At 45.6% G+C, this 22,762-nt stretch overlaps 1 protein-coding gene across 1 annotated transcript in view; it reads left to right on the top strand.

Annotated features, from left to right (window-relative positions):
- LOC135219339 (uncharacterized) overlaps positions 1 to 22,762 on the top strand; it is a 353,665-nt gene that overhangs the window by 195,847 nt on the left and 135,056 nt on the right. The window contains 1 exon segment of the mRNA XM_064256015.1: positions 22,242 to 22,387. Within this exon segment, the coding sequence (XP_064112085.1) occupies positions 22,242 to 22,387 (146 nt within the window).

Below are 22,762 nucleotides of genomic sequence, written 5' to 3'. Positions count from 1 at the left end.
AGTTTTAGGAATGCTTTTGTCAGCAGCATTTATTATAAAGTCTGAAAAATTCACATGTGGCATTTTGATCTTGAGTGTATGAAAATGGTGGTATTACGGGTGTATAGATTATAATTATCCCAATCAGTATTTTGAATGTTGAATCTTACGGTTGGTGATATTGTGGCATTATTTAAATAATTTAAGAAGTGGGGAAATGGTCACTGGCGTACGAGTCATCCAGAATATTCCACTCGAATCTCTTGGCTATATCAGCTGAACATAATGAAATGTCAAATGAGGAAAAAGTTGAGTGAGTATAAGAGAAGTATGTTGGAACATCAGTTTCATTCAGACAACAAAAGTCATTTTCCACAACAAACCTGTCTATGTTGGCCCCTGATATGTTAGTAGAATGGTTGGTATCCAAAAGGGGACTATGAGCATTGAAATCTCCTACTATAAGTAGGGGGTCAGGTAAACAGTTTATAAATTCAGATAGATCACTGAAGTTTGAATGGAAATTTGGTTGATTGTACAAATTACATACAGTGATTATACTTTTTCTGGGCTTGTCCGTGTCGCTCCGTGAAATAGGTTCCTTTAGCACTATTTCTAAGGTAAAATATTGTTATAATACCAGAGAACCGGTAAATTGGAAATGCCAGAATATTCTGGCTCGCTCACCTTTATTATAAGGTGTCGGTATGGTTTCTGGGGTGAGTGAAACCACTACCACAGGTCCTTTTCCATTTAGCCTCTCCCTACATCAAAAAACCTCAAAAAGAGAGGAGCCGACCTAAGGCTCATACCTGCTACCGTGTAGCTAGCGCCTCTGACGGCATTCCTTTGATAGCACTACTACGCTGCACACACGTTTTATTTTGCTGTGTTGTGTTTCTCGCTTTTTGGAATTTTATTTCACCATGGATCGTCAATCTGCTTCTGCATCCAAGTTAAGCACTGCTATTATAGTTGACACTATTTAGGGGCTGCCTTTGGCATGTTTAACCGATTTATTTAGGTTTTTATGAGTCGACGACCCACGAGGCGTCGGCCCCGAGCCGCCATAGCAGCGTGCTCCCTTGTGTCTCCTCCTTTCGTGTCTCACGTGGTCTCCCATACCTAGTGAGCTCGAATTATTATAGCAGTATTATTGTTATGTCATTATTTTTTTTTATTATTATTGGTGATGCATTATTGACGATTGTGTCTCTACACGGGGGAATCTACCGAGCACGTGTTCCCGTTTCGGGCTCAACATAGCCCCCAGGATATTTACAAAGTTGGCGGATATGGTAGTCCAGGAACTAAGGTCTCAGGGTATCATGGTAGTAGCCTATTTGGACAATTGGCTCGTGTAGGCCTCAAGCATCGAAGATTGTCGCAAAGCAACCGCAACAGTCGTCCGTTTTCTCGAATACCTAGGATTCAAGATAAACAGGACAAAGTCCCGGCTAACCCCGGCGTCCCGTTTCCAGTGGCTGGGGATTCATTGGAACTTGGATTCGCATACTGTATCAATCCCGCCGTTGAAAAGGAAAGAAATAGCCAAGGCAACCAGACTATTTCTGAAATGCAAACAGACGTCCCGGAGAAACCAAGAAAGGATCCGAGGTTCTCTCCAATTTGCTTCAGTGACGGACGTCCTATTGAAAGCCAAACTGAAAGATATAAATCGGGTTTGGCGTTCAAAAGCGAACAAAAGGTTCCGGGACAGGTTAGCTCCGATTCCGGCGATCTTACGGAAACGTCTCTGTCCCTGGGCGGAGGTCAAGAACTTGTCAAAGACAATTCCACTGAAATTTCCTCCCCCGGCCTTAGTGATTCACACAGATGTATCACTAACAGGTTGGGGAGGATACTCACAGTACAAGAAGGTACAAGGTACTTGGTCCCTTCAATTCCGCCAGCTTCATATCAGTGTCCTGGAAGCCATGGCGGTGTTCCTCACCCTGAAGAAGATTCGCCCAGCCAAGAAATCTGATATCAAGCTGGTGCTCGACAGTGCAGTGGTAGTACACTGCATCAACAGGGGAGGTTCCAAATCAAGCCACGTGAACCATGTCATGATAGCCATCTTTTCACTAGCAGGCAAGAACAAGTGGCACCTATCAGCCACTCACCTTGCCGGAATAAGGAACGTGGTGGCGGATGCGCTTTCACGCTCAGTCCCACTGGAGTCCGAATGGTCTCTGGACAAGGAGTCATTCAGTTGGGTATGTCAGGTAGTACTGGGGCTCCAGGTGGATCTCTTCGCCACGGAATCGAACCACAAACTCCCTTGTTATGTGGCCCCCAACCTGGACCCTCTGGCTTATGCCACGGACGCGTTGGCTATAGATTGGAATCAATGGAACAAGATTTACCTTTTTCCTCTAGTGAATCTTCTCATGAAGGTTCTGAACAAGCTCAGGACATTCAAGGGTCAGGTGGCTCTGATAGCTCCCAATTGGCCCAAGAGCAATTGGTTTCCTCTTCTCCTGGAGTTGGGCCTCCGCCCTCAACGGATTCCCAACTCCAAGCTGTCACAGCTAGTACAAACGAAGACTGTGTTCGCTTCCTCAGGAATTCAGAAAGCCCTAACTTTATGGACTTCATGAAGTTTGCAGCTCAGACGGATGCTGATATCGATCCTCAGAACGTCATGTTCTTAGAATCAGATAAACGTGAATCAACCCTTCGTCAATACGATTCAGCAGTTAAAAAACTTGCTGGGTTCCTGAACGAATCTAATGCACAAACCATGACCACAAATCTTGCAATCTCCTTTTTCAGGTCCTTATTTGAACAAGGTTTGGCAGCTAGTACTATCACTACTACCAAATCAGCCCTGAAAAAGATTTTCCCATTCGGATTCAAGATAGATCTAACGGATTCATACTTTACTTCTATCCCCAGAGCTTGCGCCAGGCTCAGACCTACTGAAAGGCCCAAGTCAGTGTCAAGGTTCTTAAATGATGTCCTTAAGTTGGCCTCAGATACTAACAATACCTCGTATGATTATCAATCCCTATTGAGGAAAACACTATTCCTCATAAGCTTAGCCTCAGGGGCTAGGATTTCAGAACTGTCGGCCTTATCTAGAGACCCAGGTCATATAGAATTTCTCCCTTCAGGGGAAGTGTTACTTTCTCCAGATCGACAATTTCTTGCCAAAAATGAGGATCCATTAGATAGGTGGGCCCCGTGGAAAATCGTTCCGCTTCCACAGGACCCATCCCTTTGCCCGGTAACTTCATTGAAAGCTTACTTAAATAGGACAACTTTGAAATCTTCTGGGCCTCTATTTATTAGAGAAAAAGGTGGCACTATTTCCCTAAAAGCTATTAGGCAACAAATTTTATATTTTATCAAAAAAGCCAACCCGCAGTCCTTCCCACGGGTACATGATATTAGAGCTATAGCTACCTCAATAAACTTTTTCCAACATATTGAAATTCGAAGATCTGAAGAAGTTCACTGGCTGGAAATCTCCGACAGTATTCAAACGCCATTATCTTAAGTCCTTGGAAGCCCTTAAGTACCTGGCGGTGGCAGCGGGAAACACAGTTTCCCCTGATACCGCCGGTGATAGTAGTCAATAGTCCAGCTTATGTCTCTCCTTTGCCTTCTCCTTCCTACCGGCCTCATTAGCATTCTTGCCTTAGCCCCAGTTACGTCACTGTCGTACTGATCCTTGGATGTAACATATTGTACATACTAATTAGTTCATAAGAACCTTCCATCTAAAATGTTTATTTACTATGATAATTTATGTTGTATGATAGTTTGAAGGTTATTTACTCTTTATGTTACTAGTCTATAACTTAATCTAGATTATAATGAACTAACCCTAATTGTTTTTCATTTGATCCTTTTGGAACGTAATTTGTGTTCTTCCTTTTTCCAAGCTTGGTATTTTCTCTGGTACTATTTCACGGAGCGACACGGCCAAGCCCAGAAAAGGGATTTTGACGATGGAAAAATCTATTTCTGGGCGAAGGGCCCGTGTCGCCCAGTGAAATCCCACCCTTGTCTTTTTTCCCCCCCGGCTGTGCACCAAGCTTGGGTGCTATCTGCAGGTATGGCGTCAGAGGCGCTAGCTACACAGTAGCAGGTAGTGAGCCTCAGGTCGGCTCCTCTCTTTTTGAGGTTTTTTGATGTAGGGAGAGGCTAATTGGAAAAGGACCCGTGGTAGTGGTTTCACTCGCCCCAGAAACCATACTGACACCTTATGATAAAGGTGAGCGAGCCAGAATATTCTGGCATTTCCAATTTAGCGGTTCTCTGGTATTATAACAATATTTTACCTTAGAAATAGTGCTAAAGGAACCTATTTCACTGGGCGACACGGGCCCTTCGCCCAGAATTAGATTTTTCCTGCGTCAAAATCCCTTTATCGGTCATATATAGTTTGACAGCTGTCATCTGATAGAACAGAATTGGTATATTTAAAGATTCATATGTTACACTGTTGTGAACATATATAGCAATGCCAAGTTTTCCACCATCTGTTGGTAAATAACAAGCAAGCTTTTAGTGCCAGATTTGTGCAGGGTTAGGCCCTACATGTTGTAGGCAGATGCACATGGGGTGGTCAAAAGACCATTTACATTCCATTGGATGGTTTTATGATCCATTGTTGGGTGGTATAGGTTTTAAATTCTGCAGGTTAACTGCAGATTTGTTCATGAGACTTACCTGTCAGATATATATATATAGCTGTATTCTCTGAAGTCCTGATACCCGCTGGGAGGCGGGTATCAGGAACCATTCCCATTTTCTACTCAGATTTTCTCTGTCACCGTTACTGTCAACACCTGTTTTCAGTACCTCCGCTTTTGGATTTCGTTAACCTTATTGTCACATAAGTATCCTGATTGTCTTTTGGTTTTTGACTTTGAATTTGTGGCTAGGCACACGCTTTTGTGGACTGTTTTGATTTTGGCTTTGATTTTCCTTTAACTAAGATGTCTGGTTCTAGTTCTGCTAGTGTCAGAGTACGTATGTTGTATGGATGAGTGTAAGGTGAGGCTACCGAAGGCTTCGGTATATCCCCACATTGTATGCACGAGTTGTAGGGGACATGTGTGTTTAATAAATGACCGATGTAAGGAGTGTGAAAGTTTGTCTGATTCAGGTTGGAAGACGTATGATTTCTATGTACGCAAGTTAGAGCGTGACAGGATCAGAAGGTCTTCCTCCAGGAGTGTATCAGGTAGTAGACACCAGGGCAGTGATATTTCTCCTGCTAACCCTCCAGTAGACTTTGTTTCTCCTAACCCTGTGGTGTTGCCTTCGGGCCCTGAGATTGTGTCTGTGGAGGGTAATGCCCTTTCTGTGATTTTGGATTCTCTCCGTAATCTAGAATCCAAAGTTCTCGCCTTGGAGACTGGTGCAGTGAAGTGCAGTGATAGTGCCCCTAGTGTTGTGGAGGGGCCGTCAGATCGGCCCCATAATGCCTCTAGGCCTGGACCTCTGTCGGACTCCCAGGAATCAGGGAGTGGGCATGTCGAAAGCCGAAGGAGGGTTACGGGGGCTCCCCACCGATCTGGCGTCCCTTTGGCAGGACCTGTTGACGCTTCCTGAAGGATTGCTTCTCGTCCTCCAAAGCGTCCTCCCCGCGCAAGGGGTGGAGCTCTCGGAAGGACTCTCGCCCCTTGAAGAGAAGCTTCAGAGAGGAGGACGCTTCACGTCCTTTTTCTCCAGATGTTTTGCGGTCTTCTCCGGATTTTGACGGTTTTCCACCGCAGAAGAGGACCAGGACGTCATTCGAGGATGACGCTGTTGAGCGCCCCAGTCGCTCCAGGGAGAAAGCTGTTCCTGTGAGAAGGAAGAAGGCGTCCCCTCGCCCCTCGTCTTCCCACAGGATCAGCCCTTCCCCTGAGAAGGAGTCTTCTCGTACAAAGAAGATGCTCCTTTCGATGCAGCAACAATTAGCTTCGTTGCTGGCAGAGAGAGAGGCAGAGCCACGTCGTCGTAGAAAGGATGCCAGACTGCCTATCAAGAGGTCAAGGGAGTCCCCCTCGCTTTCTCCTCGCTCGTCTCTTTTGCCTGTTTCGTCGCCCTCTAGATTTCGTTCGGAACCCCAGTGTTTGTTTAGAGGGTACGATGAACGTCTCCCCAAACTCTCGTCGGTCAAGAGGGAGGAAGACCTTCAAGCTCATCGCAGCAGGGATCGTCTTCCTTCTCGCCAAGACGCTCCTCTCAAGGCTCTTCGTGACGCTCCGTATGCTGCGAAGCATGACGCTCGGACTGCTGCGAGGCAGGACACTCCTCAAGCTGCTAAGCTTGACACTTCTCAAGCTCCTTCTTCTCGTCAAAGGGATCGTCAATACGCTTGTCAGGACGCCTGTCGTGACGCTCGTCGGACTGCTCGTCAGGACGCCCAGCTGGACGCTTTTCAGGACGCTCGTGCGGACGCTTGTCGGGACGCTTCTCTGGACGCTCGCCAACGCCTGGACGCTCATCAGGACGCTCGCCGTCATCAAGACGCTCATCAAGATGCTAGTCAAGACGCTCATCAAAACGTTTCATTCTCAGTTTTGCCGGACACTTTGGAGGCTGCTGTGAAAGACGTCCAGCCTTGTGCGGAGAGTTCTGCTTCAAAGCGTAGATCCCTCTTGAGAGTGGGGTCTAAAGGTCGTAGACCTCTCTATTCTGTGGACTCGTCGGTTGCTCCTGCAAAAGGAGAAGTAAGCAGTTCGACGGAGGCAGTAGATGAAGAGCAGCCTTTGACATCGTCCTCATCAGATTACCAGGTCTTGGCCTGTCTTCTTTGTTCTTCGTTTGGAGACAAGTTTCAACCCTCGGCCCCTCGCTCTCCTCCTTCACAGTTCTCTTCCAAATCCAGTAAATCACCAGGATTTGTAAAAATGAAGACTTCCCTTTCGACGAAGAGAGCCTTCAAGAAGGTCCATGACTGGATGGATTCGAGAAAGGCTCAAGGAAAGACTTCTTTTGCCCTGCCTCCGTCGAGACTCAATGGCAAAGCAGGGATGTGGTATGAGACAGGAGAGGACGTTGGGTTGAGGGTTCCTTCCTCTGCCCAATACGACTTTGCCAGCTTAGTTGACGCTCCGAGGAGGTCTCTACTTTCATCAGCGAAGGTGTCGTGGACGCCTTCTGAGTTGGACCACCATCTAAAGGGACTGTTTCGGACGATGGAAGTTTTTAACTTCTTGGACTGGTGTTTGGGAGTCCTAGATGTTCAGTCACGGAGTCCGGACTCGATTAGTCTGGGGGAGCTGTCCAGCGTGCTAGCGTGTATGGACAAGGCTGTCAGAGATGGTTCGGAGGAGCTGGCTTCGCACTTTTGTACAGGGCTCTTGAAAAAGAGAGCTTTGTACTGCAACTTTACTGCAAAGTCTGTTTCTCCCTCTCAGAGGGCAGAGTTGCTGTTTGCCCCTCTTTCGAGCCATCTCTTCCCCCAGTCTATGATCAAAGATCTAGCTGTCAGCCTGCAAGAGAAGGCTACACAAGACCTTTTGGCCCAGTCTTCCAGACGTCCGGCAGTCCCTTCGACTTCTACGCTGGGGCAAGCTTCCAAGAAGCAGAAGCCCTTTCGAGGGGGAGCTTCCTCGAGATCGTCTCCTCGAGGAAGAGGTCTTCCCAGAGGCAGAGCCCCTTCCAAGATCGGGTAAAAAGTGAGACGTCAGTCCTTCAGACACCAGTCGGAGCCAGGCTTCGTTTATTTGCAAGAGCCTGGAGAGAGAGAGAGGCAGACAGCTGGTCCCTCGATGTCATCGAGCGAGGATACAAGATCCCTTTCCTCGAACCGCCTCCGCTGTGCACGACACCCAGGGATCTGTCACCCTCTTACCATCGGGAGAAGCAGCAGATTCTGTACGATCTGCTCGAGCAAATGCTTGAAAAGAGGGCTGTGGAACAGGTCCTAGACCTGGAATCCCCAGGCTTCTACAACAGATTGTTCCTGGTGCCAAAACAGTCGGGAGGATGGCGACCAGTGTTAGATGTCAGCAGATTGAACTTTTTTGTGGAAAAGCAAAAGTTCAAAATGGAAACTCCTCAGTCAGTTCTAGGGGCCTTAAGACCAGGCGACTGGATGGTGTCCTTTGACCTTCAGGACGCTTATTTTCACGTTCCAATCCATCCTCAGTCGATGAAATACCTGCGGTTTGTCCTGAAGGGGAAAGTTTTTCAATTCAGGGCTCTTTGCTTCGGGTTAAGCACGGCCCCGATGATATTCACAATCTTAATGAAGAATGTGGCAAGATGTCTTCATCTTTCCAACATAAGGATCTCTCTATATTTAGACGACTGGCTGATTCGAGCCTCTTCGAAGGCAAAGTGTCTGAAGGACCTTCACACGACGTTGGATTTGGCAAAGTCCCTGGGATTTCTGGTAAACTTCGAAAAGTCCCATCTGATCCCGACGCAGTCCATCGTGTATCTGGGGATTCAGATGGATTCAGTGGTTTTTCTGGCTTTTCTGTCCCAGGAACATCAGCAGCAAGGCTTAGACAAAGTTTCAGCCTTCCTGGGGAAAGAAACATGCTCGGTAAGGGAATGGATGAGTCTGCTGGGGACCATTTCCTCGCTGGAGAAGTTTGTTTCCCTGGGGAGACTGCACCTCAGACCTCTCCAGTTTTTCCTGCCGGAAAACTGGCAAGACAAGGAGGATCTAGATTCGATCTTGAAGATCTCAAAGGAAGTAAAGGATCACCTAAAATGGTGGCTCGACCTTGTAAAGCTATCAGAGGGGTTTTCTCTCCAGCTTCAGAGCCCCGACCTAGTGTTGTTTTCTGGCGCGTCTACCTCGGGATGGGGAGCAACACTAGGGGGGAGGGAGTGTCAGGCACCTGGAGAGGGGAACAGGAGTCCTGGCACATAAATCTCAAAGAGTTGGCGGCCATTCATTTGGCTCTCCAGTTCTTCGAAGACCAAGTCTCAAACTGAATAGTCCAGATCAACTCGGACAATACCACAGCGCTGGCTTACCTCAAGAAACAGGGAGGAACGCACTCTCGGTCCCTGTTCGGTCTAGCGAGAGAGATCCTGTTGTGGGCACAAGCACGAGACGTAACGATCGTTACGAGGTTCGTGGCAGGTGTCGAGAACGTCTGTGCAGATCTTCTCACTTCCCAAGGATGCTACCCTTGAGCACAGATCTACTCAGACAGCCCCACTTCGAGAGGTACCACAAAAACCTCTCCACTCTGAGTCTGACTGTGTTCAGACTACCGAAAAGTTGGCCAGAGCGAGAGGTTTTTCAAGACCAGTGGCAAGAGCTATTGCCAATGCAAGGAGAGCTTCCTCTCTTGCAGTGTACCAATCGAAGTGGGCCGCTTTCAGGAGTTGGTGTAGAAAGAAGGGTGTTTCCTCTACTACGACCTCTGTGAACCAAATAGCAGACTTCCTCCTTTATCTAAGGAATGATTTAAAGCTAGCAGTCCCGACAATAAAAGGCTACAGGAGTGTGTTGTCGGCAGTTTTTAGACACAGATGCCTGGACTTGGCTAATAACAAGGACCTTCACGATCTCTTAAGATCCTTTGAGACCACGAAGGTAGCTCAGTCTAAGCTGCCTTCCTGGAACTTGGACGTGGTCTTGAAGTTCCTGACGTCCAGTCCATTCGAACCTCTCCAGGAGGCATCTTTGAGGGACGTTACCAGAAAGGCTGTTTTCCTAACCGCTCTGGCGACGGCGAAGAGAGTTAGCGAAATTCAAGCTATCAGCAAGCATGTTGGTTTTAAAGGGCATAATGCTGTTTGTTTGTTGAGCCCAACGTTCCTAGCCAAAAATGAAAACCCGTCCAACCCTTGGCCCAAGAGCTTTGAGATCAAGGGGATGGCTGAAATTATTGGACAAGAGCCAGAGAGAGTCCTGTGCCCTGTCAGGGCTCTCAAATTTTATTTGCGGAAGACGAAGGAATGTCGAGGTCCTTCAAGCAACTTGTGGTGTTCGGTAAGAAGGCCAGACTTGCCGATGTCTAAGAATGCTCTGGCGTTCTTCTTGAGAGACACCATCAAGGAGGCTCATTCATCTTGTAAGGATAGTGATCTGAAATTGTTTAAAGTGAATGCGCACGAAGTGAGAGCTATTGCAACCTCGGTAGCTTTCCAAATGAATATGGCACTCAGTGACATCCTGGGTGCCACCTTTTGGCGGAGCAACTCGGTGTTCGCTTCACACTACCTGCGGGACGTGAAGACGACATACGAGAACTGCTGTTCGCTAGGACCATACGTCTCCGCATACAAATTTTGGGGGCAGGAAGTAGCACTCATCCTATCCTGTAGAAAATGGTTAGGAGGAGTTTTTAATTTTATTGTGTTTATGGTTGTTGGGCCGCCGGAGGCGGACTTCCCAGTCTTTAGCTTGAGATAGGCTACCTTAACTTTTGCTAGTTTTGGTCAGGTGGTGGTTTATTGCTTCGTTGCCCTCATAGTATGGTCAAATGGTCTAGTCACATTGTGGTCACGCCCCCGTTGACAGATCATCTAGAACTCACCAGCTATATAGGTCACTACCTCGCTGGAGACTAGTAAAGCAGAAGCGGACTTCGGTGACAGTAATCACGAAGTCAGCTATGCTAACAGGTAAGGAACCAAGATGTCAATCATCTACATGTATTTGTTTCCTAAATCCTATTCTGTCTCTTCCCACCTCCAAAGGTGGGATTCAGCTATACATATATCTGACAGGTAAGTCTCATGAACAAAATGGTATTGTTATGATACAATAAAGTTTGTTCATACTTACCTGGCAGATATATATAATCAAAGTGCCCACCCACCTCCCCTCAGGAGACAGTGGCACTAGAAAATCTGAATAGAAAATGGGAATGGTTCCTGATACCCGCCTCCCAGCGGCGGTAATGGGTACTAACCACCTGGCCTCCCACTACGTGTGTCGTAAGTTTTGAAATTCTGTCGGACTTCAGAGAATACAGCTATATATATATCTGCCAGGTAAGTATGCACAAATTTTGTTGTATTATAACAATATAATTTTTATTTTTTCTCTTGGTTTATACATATTTGAGGTACTTTGAGGTTTCTTAATTGTACCATTTATTTGTTGAGAATTAAACTCAACAGTTGACTGTTTTCATAGCTGATTATTAATGTCTGTTTTTTATTTAATTATTTCCTTCTTTTATTGCAAAGAAAGATTCAAAACCATTTGCTCATTGTTTGCTTACCTATTAGCCATGGTATATCACCCTGCAGAATTTCTGTCTTCAATGAAAACTTCTTGTTTTTTTATATCACTGGTATTTCCATTACTCCTTTGGACTTATGTCTCACCAAAATTAAACACTTTATTAGACTCTGTCCTAGTATCCTTCATTCTCATCAACTTTTCCTGACTCAAATCTATGACAATATGTGCTAGTCACAATTCCCTGCAAACTGTATTTACACTGTGTTTAAAATTGCATCAACCATTTCCCACAACTCTTCCTCTATTCCTCTATTTTATTAACTTCTCCTACTAAACTACTACTTCTGTCCCAGTTTCTGTTTTCTGCTTCTTGTTTTGTTTCAGTTTTCTTCTTATTATGAAAGTTCTGAGGACAATCCCTAGCCCAATGCCATTCCGAGCTGCATATTGCACATAATTTTACTTTCCGAGCTGCATATTGCACATAATGTTACTTTGTTTATAGGAATTCTTCCATCCCTACCTCTGTTCCATCTTCCCTGATATCTCTGGTTTTCCCTCCCTCTCCCAGAACTTGCATTGCCTTCTGACCCTCACCATTCCTGTTCCTCTTTATTCCCTAATCCCTCAAATAGTCTTTTCATTGTTTGCGACACTGTTTCGTACTCTAACTTTCCTTGACCACAAACTGCTAAACAATTTTTTTTTATTTTCCGTGAGATTTGCTTGCTCCAATGCACAAAAACATTTGACTTTCCCTTCAAGCGTGCTTTTCCTCATTGTTCTGTCACACTCGGATGCTACCTTTTCGCACCTAATTAAAAAGACCCTCATGCTTTTACTCGATTCTCTTCTCATTTGAAAATAGTTTTTTATTCTACTGTAATTTTCCATTAGCTTGTCTTTTAGATAGGCTTCATCTAGTTTGACAAAGATTATCTTTGGACACTGTACCCTTAAATTTATCTATCTAATCCTTCTGCAAGTTTTGGGGTGGGGTGCCTGGTGGTCCATTGGGCCAGTTGGCAGAGTTATGGGGCAGAGAAGTGGGTAGTAGCTATCCTTCGGACAGGGTATCTACTGCCATTCAACTTCTCTCCCCCACTCTTGGACAAGCCGCTGCTCAGGAGGGTGTATCCTCCAGATTCTCTGAAGTTCTTGGCTCTCTGGGAGGAAGTGCAGAAGATGCTGGACAAGGATGTGATAGAGGAAGTGGTGCATCCATCTCTGGGGTTTACAGTCACATCTTGGTGCCCAATGTGTCGAGAGGTTGGAGACCTGTGATCGACTTATCCACCTTGAATTACTTCATCAGGAAGACAAGGTTCAAGATGGAGACCCTGCGTTCAGTGTTGGCAGCTGTGAGGGAAGGCGACTTCATGCTGTCAATAGACTTGAGGGATGCATACTTCCAGATCCCTATTCATCCAACGTCCAGGAAGTTCCTTTGCTTCTCTCTTGGGGACAAGGTCTTCAAGTTCGAAGTCCTGTGCTTTGGGCTGATTACAGCCCTCAAGTGTTCACAAGGCTCTTCTCTCTCATCTCAAGTTGGGCCCATGCTTTGGGGATCCGTTTGCTGAGGTACCTCAACGTTTGGTTGGGCCTTGTAGGTTCCAGGGAGAAGCTGCTGCAGGACAGAAATTGTCTGCTTTAGTTTTGTCTGGAACTGGGCATTGTGGTCAACCAAGAGAAGTCAAACCTCGTACCCAGTCAAAGGATTCTCTACCTGGGCACGGTCATCAATATGGCGGCTGCAAGAGTTTTCCCGGCTGATTAGAGGTTGAAGTTGCGAGTGGTGGCTCGCAACTTCCTGCCGGAACCACATCAGTCAGCTTATCTGGGGCAGGTTCTTCAGGGAAATTTGTCTTCCTTGGAGAAGCTGGTCCCTCATGGACGTCTTCATCTTCGGTCTCTACAATGGAGGCTGAGGGAATTCTGGTCTCTGGTTGGGGAATCGCCCCTGTTAAAGGTTCCTGTGTCCCTGGAAGTGAGAGAAGACCTTTGTTGGTAGTTGAACAACCGACATCTTTTGAAGGGTGTTTCTCTGCGTTCTCTCCCTCTGGACTTCCTTCTGTTTTCAGATGCCTCCCTCACAGGTTGGGGGCTCATTTAGGCGGCCTCATTGCCTCGTGTGTTTGGAGTTTGGAGGACAAACAGCAGCATATCAACGTCTTGGAGTTGAAGGCAGCCTTTCGGGGTCTGAAGGAGTTTCAGGAGAAAGTAGAGGGTCATTCTGTCGTTCTCATGTCAGATAACACCAAGGTGGTCGCTTATCTGAACAAGCAGGGAGGCCTGGTTTCATGTCACCTTCACGTCTTGACCGTCGAGTTTCACCAGTGGGCGGCCAGCAATTCGGTAGAGCTCTCAGCCAGGTATATCCCAGGCAAACGGAATATGGTCACAGACAAACTCAGTTGTCGGGATCAGATCCTAGGCACAGAGTAGTCCCTTCATCAGGTAGTAGCAGACAAGCCCTTCCAGGTTTGGGGGAAGACCCATGCTGGACCTTTTTGCGACCCGGTTCAACAGGAAACTGGAGATATTCCATTAAGTGGTTATAGATCCTATAGCATTATCTGAGGACGCGTTTCAACATCCCTGGGACAACCTGGAGGTGTATGCTTTCCCTCTGTTTTGTTTGATCCATCAGGATGATGAGTTCACAGAGTCTCAGGATGACTTTGGTAGCCCCTCTGTGGCCTCAGGCGGAATGGTTTCCAGATCTGCTGTTGTTGTTGTCGGAGGTTCTGAGAGGGATTCCCCTTTGGTGGCATCTTCTTTGTCAGCCGCATGCAGAAAGGTTCCACCAGTCAGTAGAATCCCTGCCTCTTCACGGTTGAGGCTATCAAGTATATCTCCTCCAAGCGGGAGGCTATTCTCAGAGAACAGCAGGGCATATGTCCATCAGTCTCAGAAGGTCGACCTCTGCAGTTTACCAAGGCAATTGGAGATTTACTGTGGTTTGTGTTGTAAACAGGGTTTTTCTCCACTCAGAACCTTGATTCAGCACATAGCAGACTTTTTACCTTCCTCAGAGATGAGAAATGTTTGTCCGTTTCTGCCGTTAGAGGCTACGGGGCGGCCCTGAGTTTAGTGTTATGTCTTACAGGTATCGACATCTCATCCCGGGAACTTTCCTTGCTAGTTAAGGGGTTTGAGCAATCAAGTTCTCCTAGGGAGCTCAAGCCTCCGATGTGGGATGTTTCCTTGCTTCTGAGAAGTTTCACGAAGGGCCCATATGAGCTTTTGCATCGCTCATGTGACAGGAACATGATGCTCAAGACGGTTTTCCTTCTGGCCTTGGCATCTTCGAAGAGAATGAGGTAGATGCACGGCCTGAGCTATGATGTGAAGCGCACCAGGGGTTGGGGTCAGTGTCCTTCGAATTTGTCCCGGAATCCATGGCCAAAACCCATAATCCCTCTGTGCACGATGATAGGTGAACCTATCATCGTGAATGACTTTTTGGGTGGTGACGCTCAAGAGCTTTTGTTGTGTCCTGTCAGGGCTCTGCGTTGCTCTCTTAAAAGGACATGGCACCTTAGACCAGTCTGCCGCAGATTTTTTGTTAGCACGGGACGTACAAAGAAGGAGGTGTCGAAGAATATTATTTTTTTTTGGATGCGGGAAGCCATCAGACAGGCATACTTGTCCCTTGATTCCACCACCATGTCTGTGCAGGCTAGAGTGCAAGACATTAGGGGTATTGGTCCCTCTCTGGCTTTCAAAAAAAAACTTGGCTGTAAATAGTGCTGAGCGCTGGTACTAGGTTACGCCAGTCCACGTTCACCTCTTTCTATCTTAGGAATGTTGCCCACAGATCTGTGGACACGTTTTCCCTAGGTCCTGTGGTGGCTGCCCAACAGATTGTGTAACTCATCATTGCCCTTAACAGGGCACATTTGTATCTTACCTAATATGATTGTGTGGATGAGAGAATGAGTGAGTTGGCTGGTCTCCTTCTTTCTCTTGTACCTTTCCTTCTTCCTTCGGGTGGGTTTAGGAATAGACACGTCATTCGCTGGACTGGTTTGATACAGGTGAGTAACGTAGTCTGATAGTTTGGTCGCTTGGTATGCAAATAACTAACCCTCTATTCGCTAGCAAATGCTCTGCTCCTTGGCAAGGGGGAGGAGGGAGTGGTAACAAACCCTGGTGTGTGGGTTTGTTATTGAACAGACAAAGTTTCTTTTTAGTTCCCTATGCAATGATTCTCCCATATATCATTGTTTGCCGCTCAGTGTCTGGTGGTTAGATATAAATGTATCTAGCTTCTCACGGGCATCAGTCCCTCTCCAGAAGTTATTTCTTCTGGAGCTGGACTGGTGGGTAGGCCCCAGCCAGTTTAGGATGTCTTTACCTCCCTCCAAGTATAAGTCTATCCTATTGTTAAGACTGAAGGTTTGTTCGCATATGAACAAATGACAAATTTTCTAAGACAATTTGTATATTTCATAGCTACAAACCTGAGGTCTTTACATTATACTGCCCACCTCTAGCTGCCCCTCTGTCTTGCTATGACATCCTGAGTTGGGAAAGACTGACACTGTGGCGTGGGTGCGTGGTCCACGACCACTCTTCACCTGATATACGCACGCATTGCCAGCTCTCACAAGATTCCTTGCTTTCATCTGTGATTTAACTGGATCCAGCTAGGTGCTAAAAATTATCCTATTGTTAAGAGCTCAGGTTTGTAGCTATGAAAAATACAAGTTCTCAGTGAAAATTTGTCATTTTAAGCTCATTTGTATCTCTACTGCCAGGTATTTTGTATCTTCTCCAAACAACAATAGCCAATCTTTGACTTGACTTCTCCATCCTTTGTACTCTTCTTGTATCCCGCTAAATCTCGGACATTCCCTTTTCCATCCAGTCTCCCTTTGTTCACTGTCGGATGCAACTTGTTTGTCTTCTCTTACCTTCTCTTATCTTTATTCCCCCTAATACTTCTGTTTTGACACAATTTTCTTCAAATTTAATGTCATATCCATTTTGCTCATGGTTTGCTTACTTGTTAACCATGGTATATCACCCTGCAGAATTTCTGTCTTCAAATAAAACTTCTTTTTTTTTTATATCACTGGTATTTCCATTGCTCCTTTTGACTTGTAAGATCTCACCAAAATTAAACACTTAATTAGACTGTCCTAGTATCTTTCATTCTCATTAACGTTTCCTGACTCAAATCTATGACAATGCGTGCTTGTCACAATTCCCCCGCAATTTATTTTATTAACTTCTCCTACATAAACTACTTCTTCTGGCCCAGTTTCTGCTTTCTGCTTCTTGTTTTTTTTCAGTTTTCTTCCTATTATGAAAATTCTGAGGACAATCCCTAGCCCAATGCCATTCCGAGCTGCATATTACATGTAATGTTACTTTCCCCTCTTTGTTTTTAGGATTTCTTCTACCCCTACCTCAGTTCCATCTTCCCCGAGATCTCTGGTTTTCCCTCCCTCTCCCAGAACTCGCAATGCCTTCTGACCCCCACCATTCCTGTTCCTCTTTTATTTCATAATCCCTCAATTAGTCTTTTCATTGTTTGCGACACTGTTTCGTACTCTAACTTTCCTTGACCACAAGTTGCTAATACCATTTTTTTTAATTTTCTGTGAGATTAGCTTGTTCCAATGCACAAAAACCCTTGACTTCCCCTTCAAGCATGCTTTTCCCCATTGACCAAAGAGTCAAGGACTTGGAATCCACTGACCCCACCACCTTCGACAAGGCCACATCCCTCCCAACCAGGAGAAGGTTGTCCCACAAACTAGCACAGAGGTGGCCCAGGTAAGAGATGGCCTCAGCACCAGACTGCAGCAACCTGATAAGGAGGGTGAGCTAATGGAACCTCCATCAAGGAGGGTGAGCTAATGGAACCTCCATCAGAGCGACACGACGCTATCCTGGCCACTGCAGTAGACCATAAGTCCAGCCACGACACAGTCAGGAATATAGGAGAAGCAGCATACTCTATAGCAGAGGCTTTTGAGAAGAAACAAAAGGCCCTCAGCCCTTACCTGATCCAGAATCAAGCCAGGCTTTAGACGTATCACATCCGAATTAAGGTGGTGAGGCATCAGTTGAAGCTTAGAAGACCTATTAGAGTGAAGAGAGCCATCCCAATTCAAGACCAGAGCATTAATGTGCTGCAAAATTGACTGAGCATGCCCAGAAAGAGGAAGCACAAACGAAGCTCTAGCATCCTGCCTCGAACCAAGCAAGGCCTCTCCCCCAAGATTATTGAACTCACGAATGATGAGATCAATAACCTCCGAAAAAGAAGACAGGAACTCTTGACTTTCCCCTTCCTCTGGCTCCGGCAAAGGAGACCAATGATGCAAAGCAGAAGGCCTAGAAGGATCCTCATCCTCCTCTAAAGCCACTGGAGAAGCTTCCCTTGGAAGCCTGGCATCACACCCTCCCGAGAATGAGGGCTCAGGAACATTATCAAGCGATGAATCATGCACATGCCCTTGAGCCAAACTACGTATGCGTTTGAGCGATGACTCACGTACACAGCCATGAGATAAAGAACAATGTGCTAGAGAAAGTCCTGGAGGAGACTGGTCTCGAAGGTCCCCGACTCTAGAAGGTGAATGACACCTAGGGGAATGAGATCTTGAAATCCTAGGCTTCTTGGACACAGGAGAAAGTCTGGTCTTCCTGTACTGCAGAGGCAAAGAAGTCCTACTAGGCTGAGAAACGCATCCACGTTCACAGACTGCCTCACGTTGGTGACTGTCCACAGCCTAACTATTGACACAAGCAACACTGGAAGATAACTCCTAGAAGGTGCCGGGACAGACAGTTAGGTATCAGGCACCTTCGACCTCTTAATCAGAGCTTTATTATCCTTACAATAAACTCAAACAGGCTGAGGCAAAGGAGAAGCTTGAAGACTGATTAGAGTGAAGACCATCATGAACTGGAACACGTACACGTACATGCAAGGGTGAGACACGTCTGTGCAGAAAAGACGGCGAAACACCCCTCTCACTCCCAGAAGATGAAGCAACAATATCCTAAATCCTCCAACTCCTGACCTGAGGATGAGGAGGGGGAGGAGAAGGAGCCCTCCTTCTACAATGCTCTTGGTAGAGAGTAGAGAATACCTCTTGTGAAAAACAGAGTTCTGCCTATCAACCACTGCTTGATGGAATGTCTCCGAAGGCTCAGTGGGCGTCTATGAAATGATGCTATAATGATGTCACAGCAACAGGCAGAGGAAGAGATAACATTGCAGCTGACGTCATAGGCTGAGAGGGTGTTGGGAGTGACGTCACAGCATTCGGAATGACAGCGCGAGTTGATGGCCTCACTGATAGGGAAATAAAAGGACAACCCAGTAAGCACTGTAGTTGATGATGGTGTCCCTCTAGTTGGCAGCACACAAGAGCCAAAGTAGTGGAGGCCTGGACAAGGGGGGGGGACTTGGGGGGAGATGGGTGGAGGTCAACGGGTAGCCAAGAAATGCAACAACAGGCCATCTAAGGAGGGAGAACCCTGTAGGCCTAGGGGCGCTTAAACAGCCACCATCTTATGCGATTTTGTATCTGAAACAAAGCAGTTTTCGCAGCCTGCTTCCTCCTGGGAGGAAGATTATCTCCCACAAAAGAGGGAACCACATTATACACTAAATCATCCTGTGTAACTCCCGATACTTCCAAAGACAAACCAGTGGAAGAAAAGAAAGAAGACGGCGTCAAAAAAGCAGAGGGAAAATTTTCTGGAAGAAGGAGACACCAAACTGCCACTCAGGGAGGAAAGCAACCTTCCCAAGAAGGGCAAGTAGATACTCAATGGTGCTCCCTTTTCTTGTTGCAAACCTTCCACTGCAACACAGGCCAGGGACAACACTCCGGGCAAGGGTTAGTGACAGTACAAAAATTAGAATGGCACTTACTGCAAGTGGTATGGGCATCAGTAATTGAAGATGCCAAAAACCTTGAGCATGGAAATCCTTGAATGCCAGGACATACGCATTGACAGGGCCTAGAACTTTTGGTAGACTCCATGATACACGATCAGGCACAAACACTGAAAGCAAAGCATAAAGAAATCATGGGCTAACAAAGAAACTGGCTTGAGAAGGAGACCACGAAAGCAACTACCCTTCAAGGTGGTCAAATAAAGACATGCGTCACAAGGTACCAAGCCTGGGTGGTGACCAGCTTCCACCTCATATATGCATTAGTTGCCAGATGCCACAGATTCCGTGCTCTACAATCTTTGATTGTTTTAATCTCCAGTTGGTGCTAGAAGATTATTGTATTGTTATAACCTAAGGTTTGTTACCTATGAAAAATACAAGTTGATTAAAAATTTATCACATCTTCACTTTTCTTGTCGATAGTACATACCACCTAAAATGAGTACCGGCATCTTTGATCAAGTGAAAGGATGTTGGGAGATGAGAACATTATTCCCAAACACTTGCTGAGAAACATGGTACGCATAATGTATAAACAGGGTAGATGGCCATGAGTAAAGTGAAACAACACTTGAAGATTTCTCATTTCAGCAGACTACTCTATTTAAAACAGCAAAAGAGGTTACAAAGAATTAATTTTGTTGGCAGTATTGCCACAGATTCTGAGAAGTTTCAGGATACATTATTATTTGGGATGAATCTTACATACTGTTAAAGATGGCATCTATAGATGCGCAAGCATACGACCTGTGTAAGCATTTTCAGGGTGTCTTTTTTTCTACAAATGATTGCACTTTATGAAAAGCAGCTAGAACATCCTTAATTTCTGCCGTTGTCATAGGGTCGTCCTCCCCCTCCTCGCCACTGCTAGAGAACTCCTCTTGAACGATGTTATGTTGCATGGCTTCCAACTCCTTCAGGTCATCCGTCGTAAGCTCCTCTTGGTGCTGCTCGAGAAGGTCGTTGATGTCGTCCTCGTCGACGACCAGCCCCATGGACTTGCCAAGTGCAACGATCTCGTCAAGATCTGGTTGCAAAACAGTTTCAGGATCGTCAAATGTTTCTGAATCTGCAGCACCAGCTTCGCCCACGTCGAATCCCTCGAAGTCTCGGGCGTGTACGGCATCAGGCCAGAGTTTCCTCCACGAGGAATTTAAGGTTCGCCTCGAAACCTCTTGCCAAGCTTGGTCGATGAGTCGGATGCATATCACAACATCGAAATGCTCCTTCCAAAATTGACGCAAGGTGAGGATTGTGGTATCGGTGATGTCGAAACATCTCTTGAAAAGATGTTTTGTATACAGCTTCTTAAAGTTCGATATCACTTGCTGGTCCATGGGCTGGAGGAGAGGGGTGGTGTTAGGCAGAAGATTAAGAACCTTGATGAAGGAATACTCTGCTAGGATATCTTCCTCGAGGCCAGGAGGGTGAGCAGGGGCATTGTCCAACACCAGCAGGCATTTCAGAGGGAGGCGCTTCTCTTCCAAAAATTTCTTCACTGTCGGGCCGAAACACAGATTTACCCACTCCGTGAACAAAAGCCTCGTTACCGAGGCTTTCCCATTAGCCCTCCACATCACTGGAAGCTTCTCCTTAAGCAAGGCCCGAGGAGTCTCGGAATGATAGACCAGTAGGGGCTTCACCTTGCAATCCCCACTGGCTTTCAAACAAGTGCGAGCGTAAGCCTGTCTTTCATAGGCTTATGCCCGGGTAGCTTATTCTCTTCCTGTGTGATGTATGTCCGACGAGGCATTTTTTTCCAAAAAAGGCCAGTCTCATCACAGTTGAAGACTTGCTGAGAACTGTAGCCTTCCTTGGTCATCATCTCATCGATCGTCTTTTTAAAGGCTTCGGCCGCTTTTGTATCCGAGTTGGCAGCCTCCCCATGACGCACCACCGAATGGATGCCAGTCCGTTTACGGAATTTCTCTAATCACCCATGCGAAGCCATGAAGTCTGGGGTTGGCGCTGATATCCCTTCTCCTCCATCGTCTTTGGCCTGCGCAATCAAATCGCCGAAAATAGTGCTGGCCTTGTGGGAGATTGCCGTCTCCTTTATCATATCGCCAGCGATTTCTTTGTCTTTTATCCAGACAAGAAGAAGCCTTTCCATCTCGTCGTGCATGTGGATCCTCTTGCTGGACAAAATAGTGACGCCCTTGGAAGGTGTAGCTGCTTTGATTGCATCCTTCTGCTTAAGGATGGTGCCTATTGTCGACGGATTTCGGTCGTATTCCTTGGCGATCACACTCCAAAGAGAGCATCCTCTTCTTTCTGTGAATTTTAAGTTTCTTGGGACCCATGACTACATATATACTGTATGTAATTATGTTATGTAGTACATATAAGTATGGAGTAAAGTTCTCACACAAAACGATAAAGTATACTACTACAATGAAATCACTTAATGAATTTACGTTAATAAACAAAATCGTTAGAATGAACGAATACTGCGTGCGTACGATACAGATGATGCCGTGCAGTGGCCGAAGAAGCATGCCACTACGTAGTAGATGCATGATGGGAGGGATGCTGACCAATAGGAGAGAAGGATCTCATGGCGGTGACTAGCATCAGGAACCAATTGGAGAGCAGGAGGATGGTGGCGAGTCTACTCAGTTGTCGGCGCGCGAGTTTCAAAATTGTTACCGGTGGTCCGGGCGAATCTCGAACTTTACAGCAACAACCTTTCGTATCTTGAGGAGCAATTTTCGTATGTAGAGCCGTAAAATTTTTCGTATTAGCTTTCGTATCTCAAGTTTTTCGTAAGTTGAGCCTTTCGTATCTCGAGGTACCACTGCATATGTAAATTCAAAACCAGTATTTTATTCCCCAATTTTGCAAAATATCAGTACAGGACATGGTGCTTCAGACCCTAATCACACTTCACCAAGTAGGGCAGATGCTGTTTTTTTTACTGCCCATCATGATATGTTCATGAAATATACTCATTCAGAATGCTTGATGAAAATGCACCCGAAATACCAAAATAAGGTAGAAGGAAAAGTAATTTTTTCCAAACATTTCACAGTATTAACAGTATACCACATTTACTCAAGGTCTTTTTTTATACCTAGACAATCTGTAAATTGTCTTGAACTTTTTTGTATCATTACCTAGATAAGCATTACTGCATTGTTACTTTATGATTATTCTTCCTTATGTTTTATATTTAATTGATTTACTGTGGGAATAATGAGAAAATTTCCTATATTTCAGATAAAGAATTAATAGCAGCAAAGGAAAGGCAAGAAATAGAATTAACAGCCCAAAGACAAACATTGAACGAACAGCGAACTCACATAGATATCTTGGACTCAGCCCTTACTAATGCTCAAGCTAATGTTGTTAAACTTGAGGAAGAGGTATGTTATGAAAAATTTTTCTCAACATATTTTGTTGATAGATTTTAGTATGTACATATATTTATGAACTCTGATTCCAGAACTGACAGCAATTTTTCATTGATTTTGAATTCCCATGATGATTTTTACACATTGTCATAGTGATTAGTACGTGTTTTTGTGAGTGTATCAGTAGTAGTAGTAATAGTAAAGAAAGTACATAGAGAAGTTATATGTACTGTATCTTTTCATCTCATTCAATGCCATTAAATTGAAAAAGAAACCCACAAATTACTGTGTGCAGCATGTTTACTTAAAAGTATTTACATTTTATTTTACTTAACGCTTGAGTACTTTCAGGCCCTATCTGTGGCCCTTTTTCAAGAGAAGCGTAGG

Source organism: Macrobrachium nipponense, chromosome 1 (assembly GCF_015104395.2).
Source record: "Macrobrachium nipponense isolate FS-2020 chromosome 1, ASM1510439v2, whole genome shotgun sequence".
In the NCBI taxonomy this organism is placed as follows: Eukaryota; Metazoa; Arthropoda; class Malacostraca; order Decapoda; family Palaemonidae; genus Macrobrachium; species Macrobrachium nipponense.
This window is presented reverse-complemented; position numbering and strand designations above follow the sequence as displayed.